The 20,741-nt window shown below is 40.1% G+C and overlaps 1 protein-coding gene across 1 annotated transcript; it reads left to right on the top strand.

Annotated features, from left to right (window-relative positions):
* Nucleotides 1–2,091: 2,091 nt before the first annotated feature.
* On the top strand, nt 2,092–20,221 carry FBXO30 (F-box protein 30). Its single transcript, XM_037144911.2, has 3 exons — nt 2,092–2,265; nt 10,270–12,325; nt 18,079–20,221. Exons 2-3 carry the CDS (start codon nt 10,286–10,288, stop codon nt 18,280–18,282), a joined length of 2,244 nt encoding a protein of 747 aa, XP_037000806.2. The 5' UTR covers nt 2,092–2,265; nt 10,270–10,285; the 3' UTR covers nt 18,283–20,221.
* Nucleotides 20,222–20,741: the final 520 nt, after the last annotated feature.

The following is a 20,741-nucleotide window of genomic DNA, read 5'->3' as shown; positions in this document are numbered from 1 at the left end:
AGCCATTGAAGATAGAGTTGAGACTTCACCCCCGAGAGCATGAGATAACCACCACATATACATATATATGAATAGAGAAATAATGAGATGAAATGGATATCCTTAGAAGAACTATGTCAGTGGTGGGTTTGAAGCAGGATCCAGTGGAGAAGGAAAGACTGGTTAGGCAAGGGCAGAAATCCAGATTTGTCTAGCATAGTAACCAGGGATAAATGTGAAAGATGAGAAGAAATGATTTTTTATTGCCTGGATATGGAAAATTATTGAGATGGAAAGGTCAAGGAAGACTGTGAGGTTTACAGATTGATTCAACTGAAGGGGGTGGGCAGTAGTGACCCAGTGTCAGAAGACCTAGAAAGGGGAAAGCCATACATTTCAGTAAGTATAATCATCGAATCATGAGATTTTAAAGCTGGAAAGGGCTTTAGAGATCATCTGTCGCAGCCTCTTCATCTTTAGGAGGGCAAATGAGGCCAAAGGAAGATATGTAACTCAATCTAGGAAAGTAGTGACTCAATCCAGGACAGTGAACGGACGGACTATGGCAAAAGTATAGCAACCCTCACATCTTCTCCCACCAGGTCATCTTGACTGCTTCCCCATCTGTTCTGACAGTTCTCTGGACAGTCTGGCTGAAACTCTAGACTGAGGACCACAGCCCATGTGCAGCCCAATTAGACAAAATCATAAAATTAAGACTGAATTTTTCAAAAAGCTAAATTTATTCGTTTAAAGAACTGACCTTTACTCTTTATGTTCTACCCAATAAGTGGTGTGAAAACTTCCTTTTGTTTACGAACTGTGGCACTGATATGAGTGTATAATGTCTGTTGTCTTTCTTTGCATAAGAAAAAGCTATTAATCTAAGTGCCTTCTTAAGCTTTCTTTGATATTAAACGGGTTTTTGAAATCTAAAAGTCTCAGAGTCATTTCTCTGCAGGTTGGCAAATCTATCTTTCCCAAGACACACCAGGTGGGGGTAAAAATGCAGCCACAAATAGGATTACACAACAGGTTTCCGGTGTCTGACCCTGGGCTGCAGGGCCAGGATTTCAGCTATCCTCTCTTATCATAGTTCTCCTGGGCTAGGATGGGGCAGGAGTCTGCTCCAGGGGCCCTGGGGTAGGGGTGAGGGAATACGAGTCACTTCATCACCCTGCAGCTTGAATCACTGTCCTTTCTGTTCCTCGACCATAGATCAAGGCTTGGTGGTAGTGGTGGGGTAAATAGAGCCAACTGTTTGATATGGCCACGTGGTATTTCTTCGGTCTGCAGTCACTTGTAAACTATCCTGCAAAGGTAGCTTCGCGCCATCTTTTCAGCTAGATTGCATTGCCTTTTCCATGTGGATAACCTCACTGCTGTGGTCTGTGTGGAGAGCCCTCAGACCTTCACAGAAGTAGACCATGGTGGGCTGCCCTGCCGGGGTTCTAGAAAAGCTTCCAGATGCCTGAATCCTCTGAGCTGAGCTCGGTCCCAGGCGAGGTTGAACCCACAAGAGTCAGGGTGCTGAGCCAAGGGACTTGGGCGCTTGGAGTTTAGCAGACAGCGCTGAAGACTCAGTGAAACCTGCCTGGTTTCCTCCTAAACACCATCTAACAGGAAGAGCACTGCACGGCGAGTTAAGGGATGTGGGCTGCTTCTCCTAGACTTCAAGGGGGGTAAATAATGCACTCTACTTGGGCCTGTTTCCCCAATTCCAAAATTACAGGAATACAGATTCTACGACAGACCAGGAACTGGAAGCACTGCCCAGAGGAGCCACGAAGGGGCCAGTCTTGGGACCTCCCGCAAGATTCTCCCGGCCCAGGGACCTCCACACCTACTCCCCAAAACACGTCGGGTACAGTGCCTGTGGGAAGCGTGCGCGCCCCCGCCGACTTCGGCGTGCGCGTTCCCGAGGGCCTCAGCGCGCGCGTCCCCGCAGGGCTCGGCGTGCGCGCTTCCGCCAGGCTTGCGGCCGCTGCCGCGGCCACCGCCTCCAAGGCCAAGTCAGGCCAGGTGGGCGGGGCGCGGTGGAGTGGGGCGGGGCGCTGGAGGGGGGCGGCTGCCTGAGGAGGAGGCCGAGTTACTGGAGGAGGAGGAGGTGGAGGAGGAGGAGAAGAAGAGGAGAGAAAAGGCGGCTCCCCGGCGGGGCAGACAGGCAAGAAGGAGGCGGACCGCCCGAGGGTGTGGGGCGCGGAGCGGCTCTGGGACAGCGCGGAGCAGCGGGGTACGGCGGCCGCGGCAGCCAGGGCCTGGGCCGCAGTTCGGTAGCGCCGGCCGGTGAGTGTCAGGAGGCCCATAGGGGAGACCAGCGCGGCCGGGGCTGCTCCGGAGATGGAGGCGGCGGCCGGGCGGTGCGGGGCCCGCGTCCAGGTCGGGAGGCAGCCGTGGGCTCGGCGGCCCGGCCTGAGGCGGAGTGAACACGGCCCTGCGCAGACCCCGTCGGTCCCCGGCGCTGTCCCGGCGCGCCGAGTGGGCGTTCGCGGTGTGGGGTCCGCGCGGATCCTCCTGGCGGGCCAGCCGCAGAGACTGTCTGCAAATGGCGACCCAGACCCCGGGGACCGACCCCCGAGTCACCCTGACTTGCTTGTTTATGTGTTGGGGAGGGGTGAAGGAAACTTGGGAAACCCCAAGAGCCTCGAAAACCCGGCTTCTCTTTCCTTTCTCCTGCTAGAAACCTGGCTTCTTTGGGGGAACAAACAGGTTAAAGTCAGACTGGGAGGCATCTTCAACTGTCTCCACGGGATGTGTGAAGTTGGTAACTTTTCCATTCATGGAAGTGAGAAGCTCTTAGTCTTTCTTAGCCTCAGTCCTTTATTAAAGGGAAACTAACTGATTTCATAGTTCAAAGGGGTATGACCATTCCCAGGTTATCTGTGTCCTGTCCCATGTAAGTACATTGCTTGGAATGAGGCCAAAGAGTGCACAGTGAATTCAAAGCAATCTCCTTGAGTATGTTGTTAGTGTGTGTATTTGGGAGCGTGGAGACTGGTAGCACAGTGTGTCGTTTTACCATGGTTCTAGTACTCCGCTCCTCTCTGCCCCTGTCTTGTTTTTCTTTCTGAGCCATGTCGTAAGTCTGAGATAAAAGATGCTTGGGAAGGAATTGACCTTTTATTCCATAATTACTTTGTTGACTCTGATCCAAGATGAAGTTATTTATGGGCATTCTGATAGCAGTGTGGATTAACTTAAAACTCTGTAAATGCGAAACGCCCAACTTTCCAAACTTTCATTTTTGTTTGCCATATTTCAATGCTGTGCTGTGTCTTTCAGAGACCTAGTAATTTATATGAACAGATTTGGTCTTTGCTCATATTTGTCAATGTTTTCCAAAGCAGTCTAGTTGTCGACACGGCAAAAAGAATAGGGTAGGTAGGATAAAATGTACGTTCAGAATTTTCTCAGGGTTCGATTTTTTTCAGTATGAGATTTTCGCTGAATCACTATAATTTATGCTTAGTCATTGTTTCTTACTACAGAAGTTTGGGGATTAGGTGGTGTTTTGCTAACTTTTTAAGGTGCCAGTTTGTTTTTATCTGGTACTTTAATGCAGTGACATGGCTTTTTTGTGATTCAGGAAATGTTAGTGGGTGGAGTTTTGTGAGTGTTAATAAAGAGTTGAAGTTTCCTATATGGGCAAACTTGCATGCATTCCAAGTGTACTAGGTATTTAATTTCAATATTTCTCCATGTCTAGTACTGAAGACATTCTTAAAGTGCCCTAATAAAATATACTATTAAAGAGCAATCATACATATTTTGAGATAATGTATATTGTTATAGAGGTACTTTAAGGTCATTAAAATAGGTCATTAACACACATGTTAATGTGTGTTTACTGTTTGATACAGTATGTTACTGAAATGTGACTTTTCCTGGGATAGGTCCTATGCTACTCTGCATGGATTTGGTGTAAATTTTTTAACTGAGTTCCTATGACTGGCTGTTTCATTAAAGGAATAGTACATGCTCTAAAATGACATTGTATTCATAGAATTCCTTAACATAGGATGTTAAGGTCTTCACTCAAAAATCTATATAAAACACTATTTAACTTCACATTCAGTTTGATGGAATTGAGAAGGCCAGGTGCCACTGGCCTTCTACTAGTGGCTTTCACATGTAGGTAGCTGGGTAGTTTAGCATGGATGAGCATGCATGGATTAAAAGTCATTCCTTGAAAATCCTTTACAAAAAGGGTGTGTCTTTTTTTTTTTTAGAGCAGGTAATGTTAGCATTAGGTAGTTCCTCATATGATTGTTTTTAAAAAGCTTTATAAATATAAATGACCTGATTTAAAATACATTTATACTAAAGCTTTGTGTATATCAATGGTTGTGTAAAGTGAAGTACATCTGTTTTTCTGAGGAAAACGTGTTTGTACCCTACTGGTCACGCACATTAATAGTAAGCAGCCTTTGTAGAGTTCAGCGTTGTTTTCACAGTAATTGCTGCTAGGTCACGAAGTTGAAATTCCTTTGAAGCCCATTGCCCTCTGCCATGCTGCCCATTGTAATAAGCCGAGTTCCACTATTTGGGAGGATTATTTTTATGTGAGTATTAGATAGATTCTGGTCCCAGTATTAAATATTTAATATTTTTTACTTTAATTTCTGATGTAAGTCTTTAATAATTTCATTTTCTTAGTGGAGAACATGGCAAGTAATTAGAACTTTCACTTTGGAAGCTACTCATGACTATATTTAGAAGTGAAAAATGTAAGTTTTGATTATATCATAATTGGAGGGCTAAACACTTAAAAAAATTTGCATATAACTAGGTCATGATACTATAAATAAAAAGTCAGAACTGAAATTTAATGAGAGAATGTATACAGTGTAACCCATTTAGCTATTTCGGACTCATCAGGGAAGCTTGTGCCTTGAGTTGTAAGGTTTGATAGTGGATTTTCAATCTTGTCTAGTTACCCCCACACCTTTTATAAATCAGGGAAATAGGGTGTCCAACTGAGGTTATGGATTTATTGTCTTTAAAGTTGAGTGTAGACGATCGATCACAAATAAGGCAGCAAGTGATTGTGTGTGCTGTGCAGCTGTGCCTTTGACTATTCAAGAAGGACGAGGCTTATGGAGGAGCTCGTAATTCATTGCTAAAGTTGAAATTTTAGTTGTAGACTGACTTGCAATGGTTAACTCACAGATTGAACAAGTCTAGTTCAATTTCAGCCTTACAGTGAAGCAATATTTTTTGTTCTGTTCTATCTACTACCATATTAATTATACTATTAAGCAGTAGGCTGATCCCACTTCCTTTCTAGAGCTTCTTTTTGTGAAGTATGTAGTTTTCCACGAAATTAAAAATCTCATTTTGTTTTGGAATCCATTTGATATTTGGTTATTTCTTTTATTATAATTCTTTTGTTTAAGGTAAGTGAGGACCATCTTTGAATACAGGACACACAGAATTGAATGGGACAGAGATGGTCCTGCCTCCTTCGTGACTCGTAGAGTTTTCTTATGGAGACAGACATTCAACAGGATAAAGATTTACTTAGAGTTGTGACCAGTATCACCAAGGGATAATGCAGTAACCAGCATGTAGTATTATATGGGCTTCATACCTGCTTTTAGGTATGGGGAATGTAACATTTAAGCTGAGACGTAGACTTGAGGCAGTTGGGGAGGGAATGAGGGGTGTGTGTGTGTGTGTGTGTGTGTGTGTCTGTCCGTCTGTCTGTCTCAGAGGCAGAAGGGGACGTTACGAACAACCTGAGGCAGCAAGCTGTGTGAGTACTTTGGGTGACTTCATTTAGCATATTTTAAAATTGAGCTAATTAGCAGTGTTTTATTGACTTATCACCATATGTGTTTTAATGAATCTGGATAAATAAACAGTTTTTTTGAGGGCCATATCTTCAAGTCTAGAAATAACAAGGCCTAATTTCATCATATGGGAAAATGCCATGTCTTAAAACTATTTTTGTGGATTGCTTGTCAGCCACAGCGTATGAGTTGGCCAAGAATTTCTGTTAGGGACAATTGAATCTACTGTAAAGCACTTAATCATTCACATATATTTTTCTCATCTAATGAAACTTTTCTGTTTGTTTGAAGTGTCAAGATTGTTCTAGAGAGTTAAAAAATTCTTAATATTGAAGAGTTTTAAATTAAGCTCAACTTCAACTTGAAACCTCAATTTTAGAAACTTGTTTTCTACTGGGCCTGCTGTGTCGCTGTTTAACTGATGGGACAGGGGTTGATGTTTTCAAGCTTGTTTCACAGGATTTAGGAGCAATGTGAGGCCTATCTAATTGGATACTAGTGATCTTGGTTAGAAAGAGGATGACTGTGGAAGTTTTCAGTTCTGAGGTGGAGGTTTGTATCTCCAGATCATTCTTTGGGTATTGTCGAGTGCATTTTCTTATTTCTTAATATATTTAGTAGTAAAATAGAATTAAACTTGATTCCTTCTTTGTACAACTCTTTGAAGAATTGTGCAATTTATATTGTTCCATATGTTTATAGTAAGCATTATGAAAGTTATTCATTAAATAATTTAAAACTGCTATATTCAAAGCAAAGCAATGTACTGTCACAATTAGAAAGGACTGAAAAGGAGGCAGGACCATCTCTGTCTCATTCAGTTCCTGACCACAGGGGTGATTGTGTTGAAATAAACTACAAGCAAAGTTGTGTAATCTCCATTCCTCAAATAACATCTTAAAAGTGCATTACCAGTTACTGAAGTGTATTTTTAAACAATTTATAAGTAAACATACCTGTTATTGTCCATGTACGTTGATCAGATATAGATTTGAATCCTTGCTGTGCCACTCACTAGGTGGATGGTCTTGGGCAAATCTCGTTCTTAGTCTTTCTGAAGCTCAGTTTCCTCTGGTTGTGACATTAGGTGAGGAGACATATGTAAAGGACAAAACAGGTACGTAACTAATGTTTCTTTTCCTTCTCTCTAAGTCTACTTCAATGACTAATAAATATTTTGGACTCATTGCTGCAGATGTTTTTATTTTCATTTTTGGTATTTTTCTTATTCAGAGTAGAATAGTATGCAGGAAGTTGTTTATTTTGAAGCTGGAGAGCCTTCTGCCCCTACCTTTCAGAGTTGTTGCTATTTTGCATTTAATTCAGTTGTTTGTAACAGGTGTTATTTTGAATGCTTTTGAATTAAGTGCGGTTTTTGAGCTGCATTCTCTCTAGAGTGGTCATGTGATCTGTACATATAAAGTGCTCCTACAAGTTCTAAGAGCAGTGGTCACTTCTTTCAGAACTGCTTGTATTTTTAGGTTTCTCTCTTAGTAACAAGCTTATTTCAGTACATGAGATGAACTCAGTCTGGTTGCAAAATGAGAAAGCTGTAGCTGTTTTTACAGTCTCATCACTCAGAAAAGTTTGTCTTAGTTCTTAATAAATTTCTTTTAAATTTCTGCTTCATTTACAAATGTTTTTCATAATTAAGCTGTCATTTTTTTATTATGTCTCTTTTAGCATGTGTCTTTTTAATTTATAGGTTCTGTCATTACCTATACAATTTATAGGGTTAAATATTCAAAAGTATATTTAGCCCTGATTGAGTAGGTCGATGGGTTAGAAAGTCCTCCTGATATGCCAAGGTTTGGGGATTGGTCCTGGGTCAGAGCACATATAACCAGTGAATGCATAAATAAGTGGAACAACAAATCAATGTCTCTCTGTGTCTTTCTCTCTCATTCTTATTATCTCTTCCTTCCTCTCATTCTCTAAAATCAATAAGTATATTAAAAAGCATATTTAGCTCATAATTTTTTATTTTTAAACAGTTTAAAAAATACAGTTTTGTTGATAAATGTGTGCCTCCTTCCTACCCCTAGCATCAAGCACAATATCAACCCATAACTTTTGTACTTACTTAACAAAAGGTCTATCAGTAATTGATAGACCTTTGTTTTTGTTTTTAGCTTGAAGAAAATCAAACCTGGACTTAAGAAAAACAAATAGCAATTTGGGAAGTGATTAGTTTACATTAGCTACCTGGAACCAAGGTAGAGTTTATGGAAAAATATTTCAAAGACCTAGCAATCTTTTGCTCACTGAAGTGAAGAAAATAGGCTTAAATAGGCTAATAATCAACATCTTTTAAAAAATATTTTATTTATTTATTTTTTCGAGAGAGGGGAAGGGAAAGAGAAAGAGTGGGAGAGAAATATCAGTGTATGGTTGCCTCTCATGTGTTCCCTGCTGGGAGCTGGCCTGCAACCCAGCCATGTGCCCTGACTGGGAATCGAACCGCGATACTCTGGTTCGCAGGCCCGCGCTCAATCCACTGAGCTACGCCAGCCAGGGCTAATAATCAACATCTTATTCAGAAAATTATTATCTACTACAATGAGTTTAACTTGGGAAATGTTGGGATGAATTGCCTGTGCCTTATACAGGAGAGAGATGTGAGTACTTGGCTGTAGAGAGATCAGAAGTGTGGAAGAGGGAGCTGGGCAGAAGATGTAGGTGATTTTTTGTAATGTTGGTGCTCATTGAAGTTTCTGAGAAATTGAGAACACCCAGGGAGAGAAGGCACAGAAGAATGAGCAAGCAGTGGCATGGATCCCTGGAAAAGAGTAGTATTTTAGAAGAGTTTAGAGGTAGGGGGAAACCAGGAACTGTGACATCAAGAAAACTAAGAAAAAATAATATGTTAAAAGGAGGAATTAGTCAACATAATGATACAATGCCCAAGGAAGATGGGGTCTGGGAAAAACACCCTTTGGATGTAGCACTGAGCATCTGAGGCACGCAGCTTTAATGAGTGGTAGGAAACCTAAAAGCCAGATTAGAGGGCTACAGAGTGTTGGGGAGATTAGAAATGTTTTTAGGATAATTTTTTGTTTTTCTTCTGGGGGATGTTGCTTCATTATTTAGGTTTTTAAAGATAAAATAGTCTTCTAATTTTTTATGTCTGCCAGGAACAAGCCAATAAAAAAATGAATGTTACAGAAAAAAAAAAAGAGAGACATCAAAAATGCCCAGGAATTAAATCAATATGTTGTGCTGATGCTTTCTCTTATTTTTACATAAAATTTGATAGAAGCAGGAAAGACCATTGGGTATCTGTAATACCCTCATGTTATTTTCTAGATGCTATTTCTCTGTTTAAAATTCTCAGTGACTTCAAATTAAAGTCTGAATTCCTTAGAGTGGCATATAGTATAGTCTTCAGGATTTGCCTTATTCCTGTCCATCCTCATCTGTCACAGCTACCTTGAATTTCATCTTGTGAACCAGCAGCTCTAGGAAACTTGAAGTTCCCTGAACATGTTTTGCTAATTCCTGCTTTTCTGCATTTGCTTATGCTGTTACTTCAGCACTGAATGCCCCCCTTCCTTACTAAACTTCTCCCCATCTTTGCCTTAAGACTTCTCTTCTTTCAAGATTCCTGTGAATTCTTCTCTAGTCCCTACCATTACTGATTATTATCTTCTTGTATTGACATTTTACTTCTGTCATACTGATCACATAATAATGTAACATGAGTTTTACCCTCTTCCACATCTTACTACATAGTTCCTCTGTAGGAGGCACCGCGTCTTACTAATCTTTAATTGCCACACCAAGCACAGTGTCTAGTGTGTGGTTGTTAGACAGTCAGTAGGTATTTACTTTAATGAATGAATGGAAACTGTGGCCCTGAGAAGTATGTAATTTGTCCATAGCCAATGGACATGGAGCCAGAACTTGTATTTTCTGGGTGAATTTTTTGTGTATTTTCATTAAGCCTTATTTATTGATTTGTTGCAGAATTTATTAAGACATGTGGAAGGACTAATTCTTTAGTTCACATATTCAGGGAATAAAAAGGGAACTTCTAATAAAGTTTTAGTTAAGTATTTTTTGAAATTCAGATTATTCTCCTTTAGGAATATGATGAGGTCTCTGAATTTGGGGTACATCAGAATCAGTTTAGTTGAAATTAAAAAGGTAAAAGTTAAAGCACTCTCTGAAATTTGAACATTAATTATACATTAACTCATTTTTGGCATTATTGACTACATAGTGTACTAGAATTTAAGTATTTTGTAACTTTGGGCCTTTTAAACATATTGTTATCTGGTTTCTAAAAATGAATTTTTATGACATTTTAGTTAAAGTGCTGACTTGTTACTCGAAATGCTTAAGTTTCTAGATGGATATATTATTTGTAAAAAGCTTTATATATATTTCATTTTAAAATAAGCCAATACGCCTTCATATTTGATTTATATTATCAAATAATTTTAAAATTGACCATTTTTTGCCTAACTTATTATCTTTTTTCCATGTTAACAACCAGAACTGGACTGGCCATTATGGAGGAGGAGCTGCAACATTCGCACTGTGTGAACTGTGTCAGTAGGCGGTGTATGACCAGACCGGAGCCTGGGGTTTCCTGTGATCTGATTGGTTGTCCGTTGGTTTGTGGAGCAGTCTTCCATTCTTGTAAAGCTGATGAGCATCGACTTTTATGTCCATTTGAACGAGTGCCTTGCTTAAATAGTGACTTTGGATGCCCATTTACAATGGCTCGTAACAAAGTGGCTGAACATCTAGAAACATGTCCTGCAAGTGTGGTGTGCTGCACTATGGAGTGGAACCGATGGCCAGTTAGTTATGCAGATCGGAAGTCATATGAAAATCTAAGCAGAGATGTGGATGAAGTGGCACAATTAGATATGGCCTTGGCGCTTCAAGACCAAAGGATGCTCTTAGAATCTCTCAAAGTAGCCACCATGATGTCAAAAGCGACTGATAAAGTATCAGAACCTCGAGAACAAATATCAGTTAAATCAACTCTTCCAGAGATACCACATGCTAATGGTTTGGTGTCTGTTGATGAAGAATCTTATGGTGCACTTTATCAAGCTACTGTAGAAACAACCAGAAGTTTGGCTGCTGCTTTAGATATCCTGAACACAGCCACAAGAGACATTGGCATGCTAAGTACGAGCCTTTGTGCTTCTCCAAATGAAATGAATGAAGAGGAAAATGCCAGAGAAAGCTTACAGAATAGGAACCTGAAAGACCAAGACCATGTTTCTGAGGATGAGATAGGAGCAGTTGGTGGTATTGACAGTAATGACCCAAGTCAGGATACCCAGTCTGAGCAAAATGGTTCAAGTGATTTATTATGCGACTTGAATACCAGTTCTTATGGCACTTCGACTCTTTGTAATGGCCTTCCTTTGGAAAATATATGTACCCAGGTCATAGACCAGAATCAGAATTTACATGCCGATTCAAAAGAAAGTAACTTAACAAATGGAGAATGCGTCATATCAGATGGCACTTCAAAGTCTTCTAGTTCACCTTTAGTAGCAACACAACTTAAGGAAGTAATACCATCTAATGTTTTGCCGAATGGCACCGTTCAGCATATCCTCATGTCAGATGATGAGGATGAAGGAGAATTGCATTGGAGAAAAGTAGACTTGGGGGACTTGAGGAATGTGGATGTCTTACCTCTCGGTCAACCTCCTTCATTCAAATTTCTTTCTAATGCATGTTGGTCTAAACCAAGGGAAGATAAAGCAGTAGATACATCAGATTTGGAAGTTGCAGAAGATCCAATGGGTCTCCAAGGAATAGATCTCATCACAGCAGCATTGCTGTTTTGTCTAGGAGATTCTCCAGGTGGGAGGGGCATATCTGATAGTCGCATGGTTGATGTGTGTCACATTGACTTTGGAACTCAGACTTTCTCACTTCCATCTGCAATATTGGCTACTAATACAATGGTTGGGGAAATAGCCTCAGCTTCAGCTTGTGATCATGCCAACCCACAGCTTTCAAATCCAAGTCCTTTTCAGACACTTGGGCTAGATTTAGTATTGGAATGTGTCGCTAGGTACCAGCCCAAGCAACGTTCAATGTTTACATTTGTCTGTGGACAGTTATTTAGAAGGAAAGAATTTTCTTCACATTTTAAGAATGTGCATGGTGACATTCATGCTGGACTCAATGGCTGGATGGAACAGAGGTGTCCTTTAGCATATTATGGTTGTACGTACTCTCAGCGTAGATTTTGCCCGTCAACACAAGGAGCAAAGATCATACATGACCGCCATTTGAGGTCATTTGGAGTTCAGCCATGTGTATCTACAGTGTTAGTAGAGCCTGCTAGAAACTGTGTGTTGGGATTACATAGTGACCATCTAAGTAGTCTTCCCTTCGAGGTTCTGCAGCATATCGCAGGCTTCCTCGATGGCTTCAGTCTGTGCCAGCTCTCATGTGTATCCAAGCTGATGAGGGACGTGTGTGGCAGCCTGCTCCAGTCTCGTGGAATGGTCATACTGCAGTGGGGGAAAAGGAAGTATCCAGAAGGAAAGTCATCATGGCAGATAAAAGAAAAGGTTAGTTTAATTTTAACTGTACTATCTCCTTATTTGACATATAATAGGCACTTACTAATGTTGCTGAACTAATAAAATTAATTTTTAATATTGGTCACTCTTAAAACTTAACTCAATATGCCAATATACTTTTCTTGGTGTAATGGTAATTATTGAAAATCTAGGAGAGTTAGAATAATCATAATCACATTTTTACTGCAGACACCCTACAGCAAGATTCTAATGTAACTTGGCAGAGACCCCTGCTCTTCATCCAGTTGAGGGGTTCCATGACTGTTTAATTCTTCTGTAACAATGCCATTGGTTTGTGGCTGTGTTAACCACCTTCCCACTTGGGCCCCATCTGAAACATGGTCACCCTAGGACAGTGGGAGAAGCAAGAAGGTTCTTTACTGTTACAGTTGGCATTTTCTTTTCATGTTTGGCAGTTTCTTTCTTAGGACTTGGTTGTTTCATAGAACCTAAATAGGGAGAGATGAGAAAAAGTAGGAACTACTGTTACTGGGAAGTGACCAGTGGGGTTTTGGGGAGGGTGGACATAAATGGTGGATATAGGTGTGTAGTATGTCGAAGTGAGATACGAATGGGGCAGACTCTGGGTTTAGTGCCGTGAAAGGGAATGTTGCATATTGGAAGCCTGAGCTGGGTTGTAGGCAGACTGGGAACAAATCCTGGCTCCACTGTTTTTCTCCTGTGACACCCTACTTTTTGCCCAGCTTTTGTTTGAGGCACTATCCCACAGAAACTAGAAGGTATTACAAATATCTTTGGTTGTAGGTATTTTCATTTCAGAGCATTTATGATATAAAACTTTGCATTTTATTAAGTGGAGAAATATTTTATAAACTTCACATTGGTTGATGGGTTCAGATTTTTGGCTATTTTGGTTTCTCCCCCTTTAGTTTTCTCTTACTTCCACTTATCGCTCCGGTTTTCAGAGTTCTGCCTCTGCTTCTTTGCTCTCCTAAGGCTTTGGCCAGTAAATGAACACACCAATTATTTTATGATTCTTGTTTTTCCAAAAAGGAATTTTGGTGGCAGAGTTTCATACTTTTCATACTTGCTGCGTGAACATGTGTATCTGTGTGTATTTTCATTTTCCAGATGACTTGGTGTCTTTCTCCCATTTGGGCTGGAGCGTTCTGAGTGTGTTCTTGGCCTCTTTTTGTCTTTACCCACCACTACGGACCTATGAGATGAACCATTTTCTAGGGTTCTGTTCCAGCAGAATACCATACCTACTCTGGTGTTTAAATTGCCATCTTTAATACAGATTACTCACACATCTATATCCTGGCCACTGTAGCTCCGTCCAGACCATTATATATTGTACCAGCATGTCCTGTACATCTGTACTCGATTTCATAGCTTCGTCAAATTCAGCATGTCCAGCCTATTTCACTTCTCTCTTTCTCTTAATCTCAGAAAGTGGCATGATCTTTTACCAAATTGCCTAAACTGGGAATTTGGGACTTGTGATTGACTCCACTTCCCCCCTTTATTTCCATATCCTGGTAATCACAAAGTGGTACTGTGTTTCCCTTCCTCATTCCCCTCAGGTTTGTTTTACTGTTTCCACTACCACTTCCCTAGTTCAGTCCCACCTTTAGTTCTCTCCGGGCTCACTGCAGTGGCCTCCTCCCCACTGGGTTTCTGATTCCAGTTGTGTCCCTCTTCATCATAATTTCTACATAAGAACTAGAAGGACAAGTGTTTTCTTAAATACAGTTCTTACCTACCGTAGTGCTTAAAAGCTTTTTAAATGTCCACTGCCTTGGCATAGAGACAGGTTCCTTAATGAAGCCTTGAGGGTTTTTTATAATCTTGTCCATCCTTACCTCTTCATTTTCCTCGGCACTTTATAGTCCAGCCACATTCATTCACTGGCAGTTGCCTAAGGCCTTTGAGCATGCTCTCTAATACTTACACTGGAGCATTTACACTGTGCTAGACAGTGGGCTAATACTCATTTTACCTTTGTTAATTTCTTTAATCCACTGATCATATTTTATGGAAGAAGAAATTGAGGTTTAGAGAGTTTTCAGTAACTTGCCCAAGTCTTTATGGTTTCAGACCTAGGGAACCTGCCTCTGAGCTTGCGATCGTCATACTCTTGCTGTGTCCTGCTTACTCTTCAGCTCTTAATTTCCTCAGTTAAGCCTTTCAGAACCCCCTCTGGAATGTGCAGGGAGGTTCACTGTTCGGAGTTCTTTTGGTGCCCCATTATAAATACCTGTACTTTATGTATCCCTGCGAAAGCACTTGACATGCTGTTTTGAAATTCACTGGTAAGTTGTCATTTTCCTTCATTGAACGAAGTTCCTTGAGAAGTAAGACTTTCTGGGAACCAAAATATCTATTGCCTAGCATTGCACCTGCCATATAGCAGGCACTACGTAAGTACTTGAATGAGAAATTGGCCCATTACTAAGAAACTTGTCATCAGGAAATAGGAGCCATCCATTTTTTCCTGAGTTTGTTTTACCAGACTCTGTGTGGAAGTAGGTAGGCAGTCTGCCACCATTGAATCTTTCAGCTAACTCGTTCTACTGACACTTAACAAAAACTCCTAATTCCTCCCTAGTTTCATGAGTATGGGGCATTGTAATCTACAATCCCTATTGGTAGCTCCTCCCTAGACCTTCACTGACTCCATTTGGGTACTTGATATAAACCCTCAGGAATACAGCAAGTAAGTACCCCATGTGCTAGACAGTGGTGACTTCTGTTACCGACTGAAAAGTAATTCTGTTGACACAGAATTTTGAAGGCATCTGGCCACCCTGGAGTCATTGGTGTCATTTCCTGAGGAGCTCTAATGAGTGCTGAGGGCTGCCCCCAAACCCACTGCCCCCTCATAGAGTGACTGCTGTTTTACCGTGTGTTCTGTATCTTCTCTCTAACTAGGCATTGCCTGTGATGAGCTCAGCTAGTCTGCTTAGGCCTTGTCTTGTCCCATTCATCCTGTTACCTAGGGCTGTGCTGCTCCACTCATGCTTATTACCTGTGTCCAGGTAGCTTTATATTTTGAGTTGTAAAGATGCCAGGGGCCACAGCAGTCACTGCTAGACTAATGCGATGACAGTGCTTCAGGGCTTGGAGCTGTCGAGTGGCCTAAAAGGGCATTCGCCCATATTTTTCCCAGCAGGCACATAAACAGGGATAGCAAGTGAATATTTGCCCAGAAATTCATTTTACAATGATAAGGAGTAATATAAAACTCATTTTACCCAAGTTCTTTCTATGTAAATTTTCAGAAACATTTTGAACAAATCAAAGCACCTGTATTTATTATTACGAAGTCCCATTATTATATAAAGAATGGAAAGTTAAGGTACCTTGGCACAGCATTCTGTAGTATTTTTAAGTGTTCTCTTCATAGCATAATAGGAGTGGGAGAAAAACAGATAAAGAATAATACTGTATTGTCTATCTCTCCAGACTACAGATAACTCTATGTAGCAATTGGGTAGAAGGAAGGAAAGAATAGTGTGCGATATGTATAATTTTTTTTAAGTCACAAAATTCTTTTTTATTTTAAATATTGGTTGCATGTAGAGTTTTCTCTTTCATTTTATTGATTTATTTATTTGTAAATTTTACTTTTTCTCCATTTACTCTTGCTGGAAAGCTGTCTTTTTTTAAAATTTTTATTTTATTGATTATGCTATTACAGTTGTTCTATTCCCCCCTTCATTCCCCTCCACCCTGCACCCCCCCACCCCTACCATTCCTCCTCTTTAGTTCATGACCATGTGTCTCAAGTTCTTTAGATTCTATATTTCCCATACTATTCTTGCCCTCCCCCTATCTATTCTCTACCTACTGTCTATGCTACTTATTTTCTGTACCCTCTCCCCCCTTCTCCTCCCACTCCCCTGTTGCTAACCCTCCATGAGATCTTCATTTCTATGGTTCTTCCTGATCTAGCTGTCCTTTTAGCTTGCTTTTGTTTTAGATGTGGTTGTTAATAACTGTGTTTGCTGTCCTTTCACTGTTCATATTTTTTATCATCTTTTTCTTAGATAAGTCCCTTTAACATTTCATATAATAAGGGCTTGGTGATGATGAACTCCTTAAATTTGATCTTATCTGAGAAGCACTTTATCTGCCTTTCCATTCTAAATGAAAACTTTGCTGGGTAGAGCAATCTTGGTTGTAGGTCTTTGGATTTCATGACTTGGAATACCTCTTTCCAGCCCCTTCTTGCCTATAAGGTCTCTTTTGAGAAATCAGCTGACAGTCTGACGAGGACTCCTTTGTAGGTGACTGTCCCCTTAGCTCTTGCTGCTTCTAGGATTCTCTCTTTCATTTTAATCTTGGCTAATGTAATTATGATGTGCCTTGGTGTGTTTCTTCTTGGGTCCAACTTCTTGGGTCCAACTTCTTTGGGACTCTCTGAGCTTCCTGGATTTCCTGGAAGTCTATTGCCTTTGCCAGATTGGGGAAATTCTCCTTTATTATTTGTTCAAATAAGTTTTCCACTGATGGCTGTTCCTTTCCCCCTTCTCGTACCCCTATAATTCAGATGTTGGAGCGTTTAAAGATGTCCTGGAGGTTCCTAAGTCTCTCCTCCTTTTTTTGAATTCTTGTTTCTTCATTCTTTTCTGGTTGGTCATTTTTATCCTCCTTTTGGTCCACTCCTTTGATTTGAGTCCCAGTTTCCTTTCCATTACTATTGGTTTCCTGTGCATTGCCATTCATTTCAATTAGTTTATTTAGCTTTCATATGTTCCTCTAATTTGTGACTAAAATCAGCCAGTTCTGTGAGCATCCTGATCACCAGTGTTTTGAACTGTGTATCTGAAAGTTTTGCTATTTCTTCGTCACTTATATTTATGGGCTCTGGGGCTTTGAGATCTTTTTGAGCCATTTTTGGTCTGTTTGCGCCCATTAAGTATGAGGAGCAGAGCCTTAGGGGCAGGGCAGGGCCTCCAGGGCGGGGTCAGAGCTGGGCAATGGCGGTTGTCTCTTCTGCCTCCCGTAGCAGGGATCCCCTGGGTCCCGTCTTACTGCCCACTCCCTCGCCCTCGCCGGTCTACCTGCTCAGCAATGCGCCAGCACAGTCAACCCGCTGCCCTTCACCCTCGCTGGATCCGCCGGTCACTCACTGGGTTGAGCTCACTAGGTCGCTCCCTGGGTCGGCCCTTTGCAACCCCACGCCTGGGATCCGGGCGCCTGAGTCCGTCTGACCGAGTTTTCCTGTGCAACCCTGCTCCACTAGCTGCTGGTTTCGTCCCTCTTACCGGTCAGGCTGAAGAATTCATTGGTATTGGACTTCCGAAAAGTTCAATTTTCTGTGTTCTGGCTGTGTTTTCTGTAGCTAATATTTTGTTGTCTCTAAACTTGGTTGTGTGAGAAAGCGCGGTGTCTCCACCTATGCCTCCATTTTGGCGGAAGTCCTGATATGTATAATTTTAGGAAGCATTTCTGAATTCATGAAGTTATAATTTTCTAAAAATTGCTTATTAAGCCAGGTTGGATGTGATTTTTAATATTGGTTTTTGTCTTTTATTTTTCATTATATTACATTTATTGAAATAATAATGTCATAGAAGTAATTTGTCCTGTAAATATTTGATGAACAGGTTTGTATCTGACTGGAGTCACTATTTCTCAGTTTTGTAACTAAGCACTTGGAAGTTTACACTGCATATTTCTCTAACAGTAGAAATGTGTGTAGGTAGAGCAGGAAGCATGTTTTGATGCTTGTAAATTGACTCGTTTAAATCTGAAGTGGAATTTTCTCCTAGGTATGGCGATTCAGCACTGCATTTTGTTCAGTTAACGAGTGGAAATTTGCCGACATCCTAAGCATGGCTGACCACTTGAAGAAGTGCAGTTACAATGTCGTAGAGAGACGGGAGGAAGCTATCCCGCTGCCGTGCATGTGTGTGACTCGGGAACTCACGAAGGAAGGACGTTCACTTCGCTCTGTGTTAAAACCTGTACTTTGAAAACTGTAACTCCACTTGCACCACTTGCAAGCACCCGGTATAACTTCTTTGTACTATGTGACGCTTTATTAATGTATTAAATATTACAACTAGCTAAATTTATTTTCACTATGTATATAATGTTTTGAAGTGACATATATTTTTATAAAGTACTGTTTAGTGGGGGAAAAAGTTGCCTTAATGTTTGAGGTGTGTGAAATTTTTGGAACTTGGACAGGGTGACTTAATTTTTTGCTACATGATTTTCAGAATTAGTATTTTTAATGGTGTGCATATTTTGGTTCTTAATTTTCTTTGCTTCCTAAACTAACAAGATCCTGACCAAACATATTTCCTCGTGTTTTCTGTGGGCTACAACCCATACATTCAAAAAGCAAAACTTTGATTCACATTCTTGCCGCATACATTTTTCAGATTTGAAAGTTCAGTTGCTTAACATCATTGTAAATATTTTGTCTTCTAGTGCTCCCCTCATGCAGTTGATATGTAGATGATCTCTGATATACACTCACATCATATTTGAAGTCGTGACTGTTTGGTAATGCCATTTCCCATGTTTTAAAAGGAATTTACAAAGAAGTTTTCACCTTAGGTTTTACAGCCCTCATTCAGAGAGTGGTCCTTACGCCACTTTCCTCATGGTAGATGCCACATCCAAAGATGCAGGGCAATCATTGTGTTCCATGACAGGTCAAAGCAAAGCAAACAGGCAAAAAGCCTGTGAATTTCTTTTAATTTGAAGCTCTTCATGGTATTATTTGCTAGGTACTTGATACAAGAAAAGAAGAAAATATACCTCATTTTAAGTTGGAATTGGGCTTATTGTGTAAATAGATTTCAGATATTCAGAATGCAAAGGCCTTAACTTTTTTAATAAGCATTTAAAATTTTTGCTTTTTGATGTTTATAAAAATCACAGTTATGTTGTTGTAAAACATTTAGAAATGTGAAATTTGGTGTCTCCGTAAAATGACAATCATGAAATGCAGAAGCTTGTCGTGGTTGACAATCTCCTTAAAAGAGTTCCAGGTTAATTTTCATAGATTTCTCTGTCAGAAGAGCAGGAGTTGCATCTTTGTGTAAAGATCAAGGTATAACAGGAAAATATTCAAAGCCCTATTCTTGAACTATTTTATTATAATTTTCAAGTTGATTAATATTACTAACCTGATGTGATCAACTGAAAAATGGAATATATCAATATTTAGAAGTAAATTGCAAAGATGGACATGTGTTTACATAATCTGTTTTAAGTAACTTCTGGCATTTGGTAGTCTGAAATGGTGACAAGTTACCTTGTTATAAAACACCAAAACTCTTTTGTATATTTTCTTCCTACATTTGTCCGTGAGAATGCTCCATTGTTACTAGGTTCCTGGTTCCCATATATGGCAATCCGGCTGGGCAGAGGCATTCCTTGGGCATTAGAAAAGAATTCTGAACTGTTTAAGACTTGTTTTGGTTGAATCAAGGCCTTATTACAGTTGAAAAATATAGCACTAAAGACTGATCAATTGTTTGGCCTCACCTGTCATTTTAATTAGAAGACTTATTTCTCAGTGCATATAATTTCTTTTTCAACTGCGACTGAATGACATAACCAGTCTCTATTTCTGTGAAAAAGTCAGAAATAAGATCACAAATACTGTAAAATACAGCTCTGCCTTTTAAAGTTTTGCTGAAGAATGTGTCTGGTTAGGATAGCACAAACATCAACTTTTTGTTTTATGGGTGCGCTTTTTAAAGTCCTTGGATTTTAAGTTTAGACTTCTTGTTTCTGTACTTGGATCATGAGATATTTAACATTTTTTCCACCTTATATTTCTTTTCCACACCTTTGGCTGTTTTTTTGTTTGTTGTGCCACCATACTATTTTGTTAAAAATGTTTTCTTTGTGCAACATTTGTTCAAATTCTAATAAAATTAATATTTCCCTTTATATGGCTCAGTAACTTAAAAAGAAAAACTTTTATTTAAATAAAACTTTAATACTTGTTTGACAAATTCCAAACACAGTCATACTGTTTCTGTAGAGTGGATTTCTGCATGTTAATAGGAGTTGCTTATTGATTATTACTCACCCATGTTTTGTTGGTGAGCATTAAACTTCTCTTTTAATGTGGAAAATTCATTAGTTAACTCTCCGTGTTTCCTCAGTGTCTTCTTGAAAGTAGTCCCACCTAGGGGTATTGAAAGGCTAAAGAGTTTATAGCAATATTATTTTTCTAAAGTTTGTAGTGGGAACAATTTATCTAGCCTTTTAAGCATGAAAAGATTGTATGTCATCCAAGTAAACTGACCTTTGAGAAGTCTTTGTTGTTTCGTGAGTGCTTGCTAATAACCATCAAGATAAATGGCAAGTATCGGGATGGAGGGAAATAATCTGAAATCACTTTTATCAGCTGCCTCCTTTCCCAGAATGACCTGTTATTTTAGTTCTCCCCTCCCTCCCCCTTTTT

This window comes from Artibeus jamaicensis, unplaced genomic scaffold (genome assembly GCF_021234435.1).
Source record: "Artibeus jamaicensis isolate MK-2021 breed Jamaican fruit bat unplaced genomic scaffold, CSHL_Jam_final contig_3176, whole genome shotgun sequence".
Taxonomy (NCBI): domain Eukaryota; kingdom Metazoa; phylum Chordata; class Mammalia; order Chiroptera; family Phyllostomidae; genus Artibeus; species Artibeus jamaicensis.
Note: the sequence above shows the minus strand (reverse complement) of the source record. Positions and strands in the feature narration are given on the sequence as shown.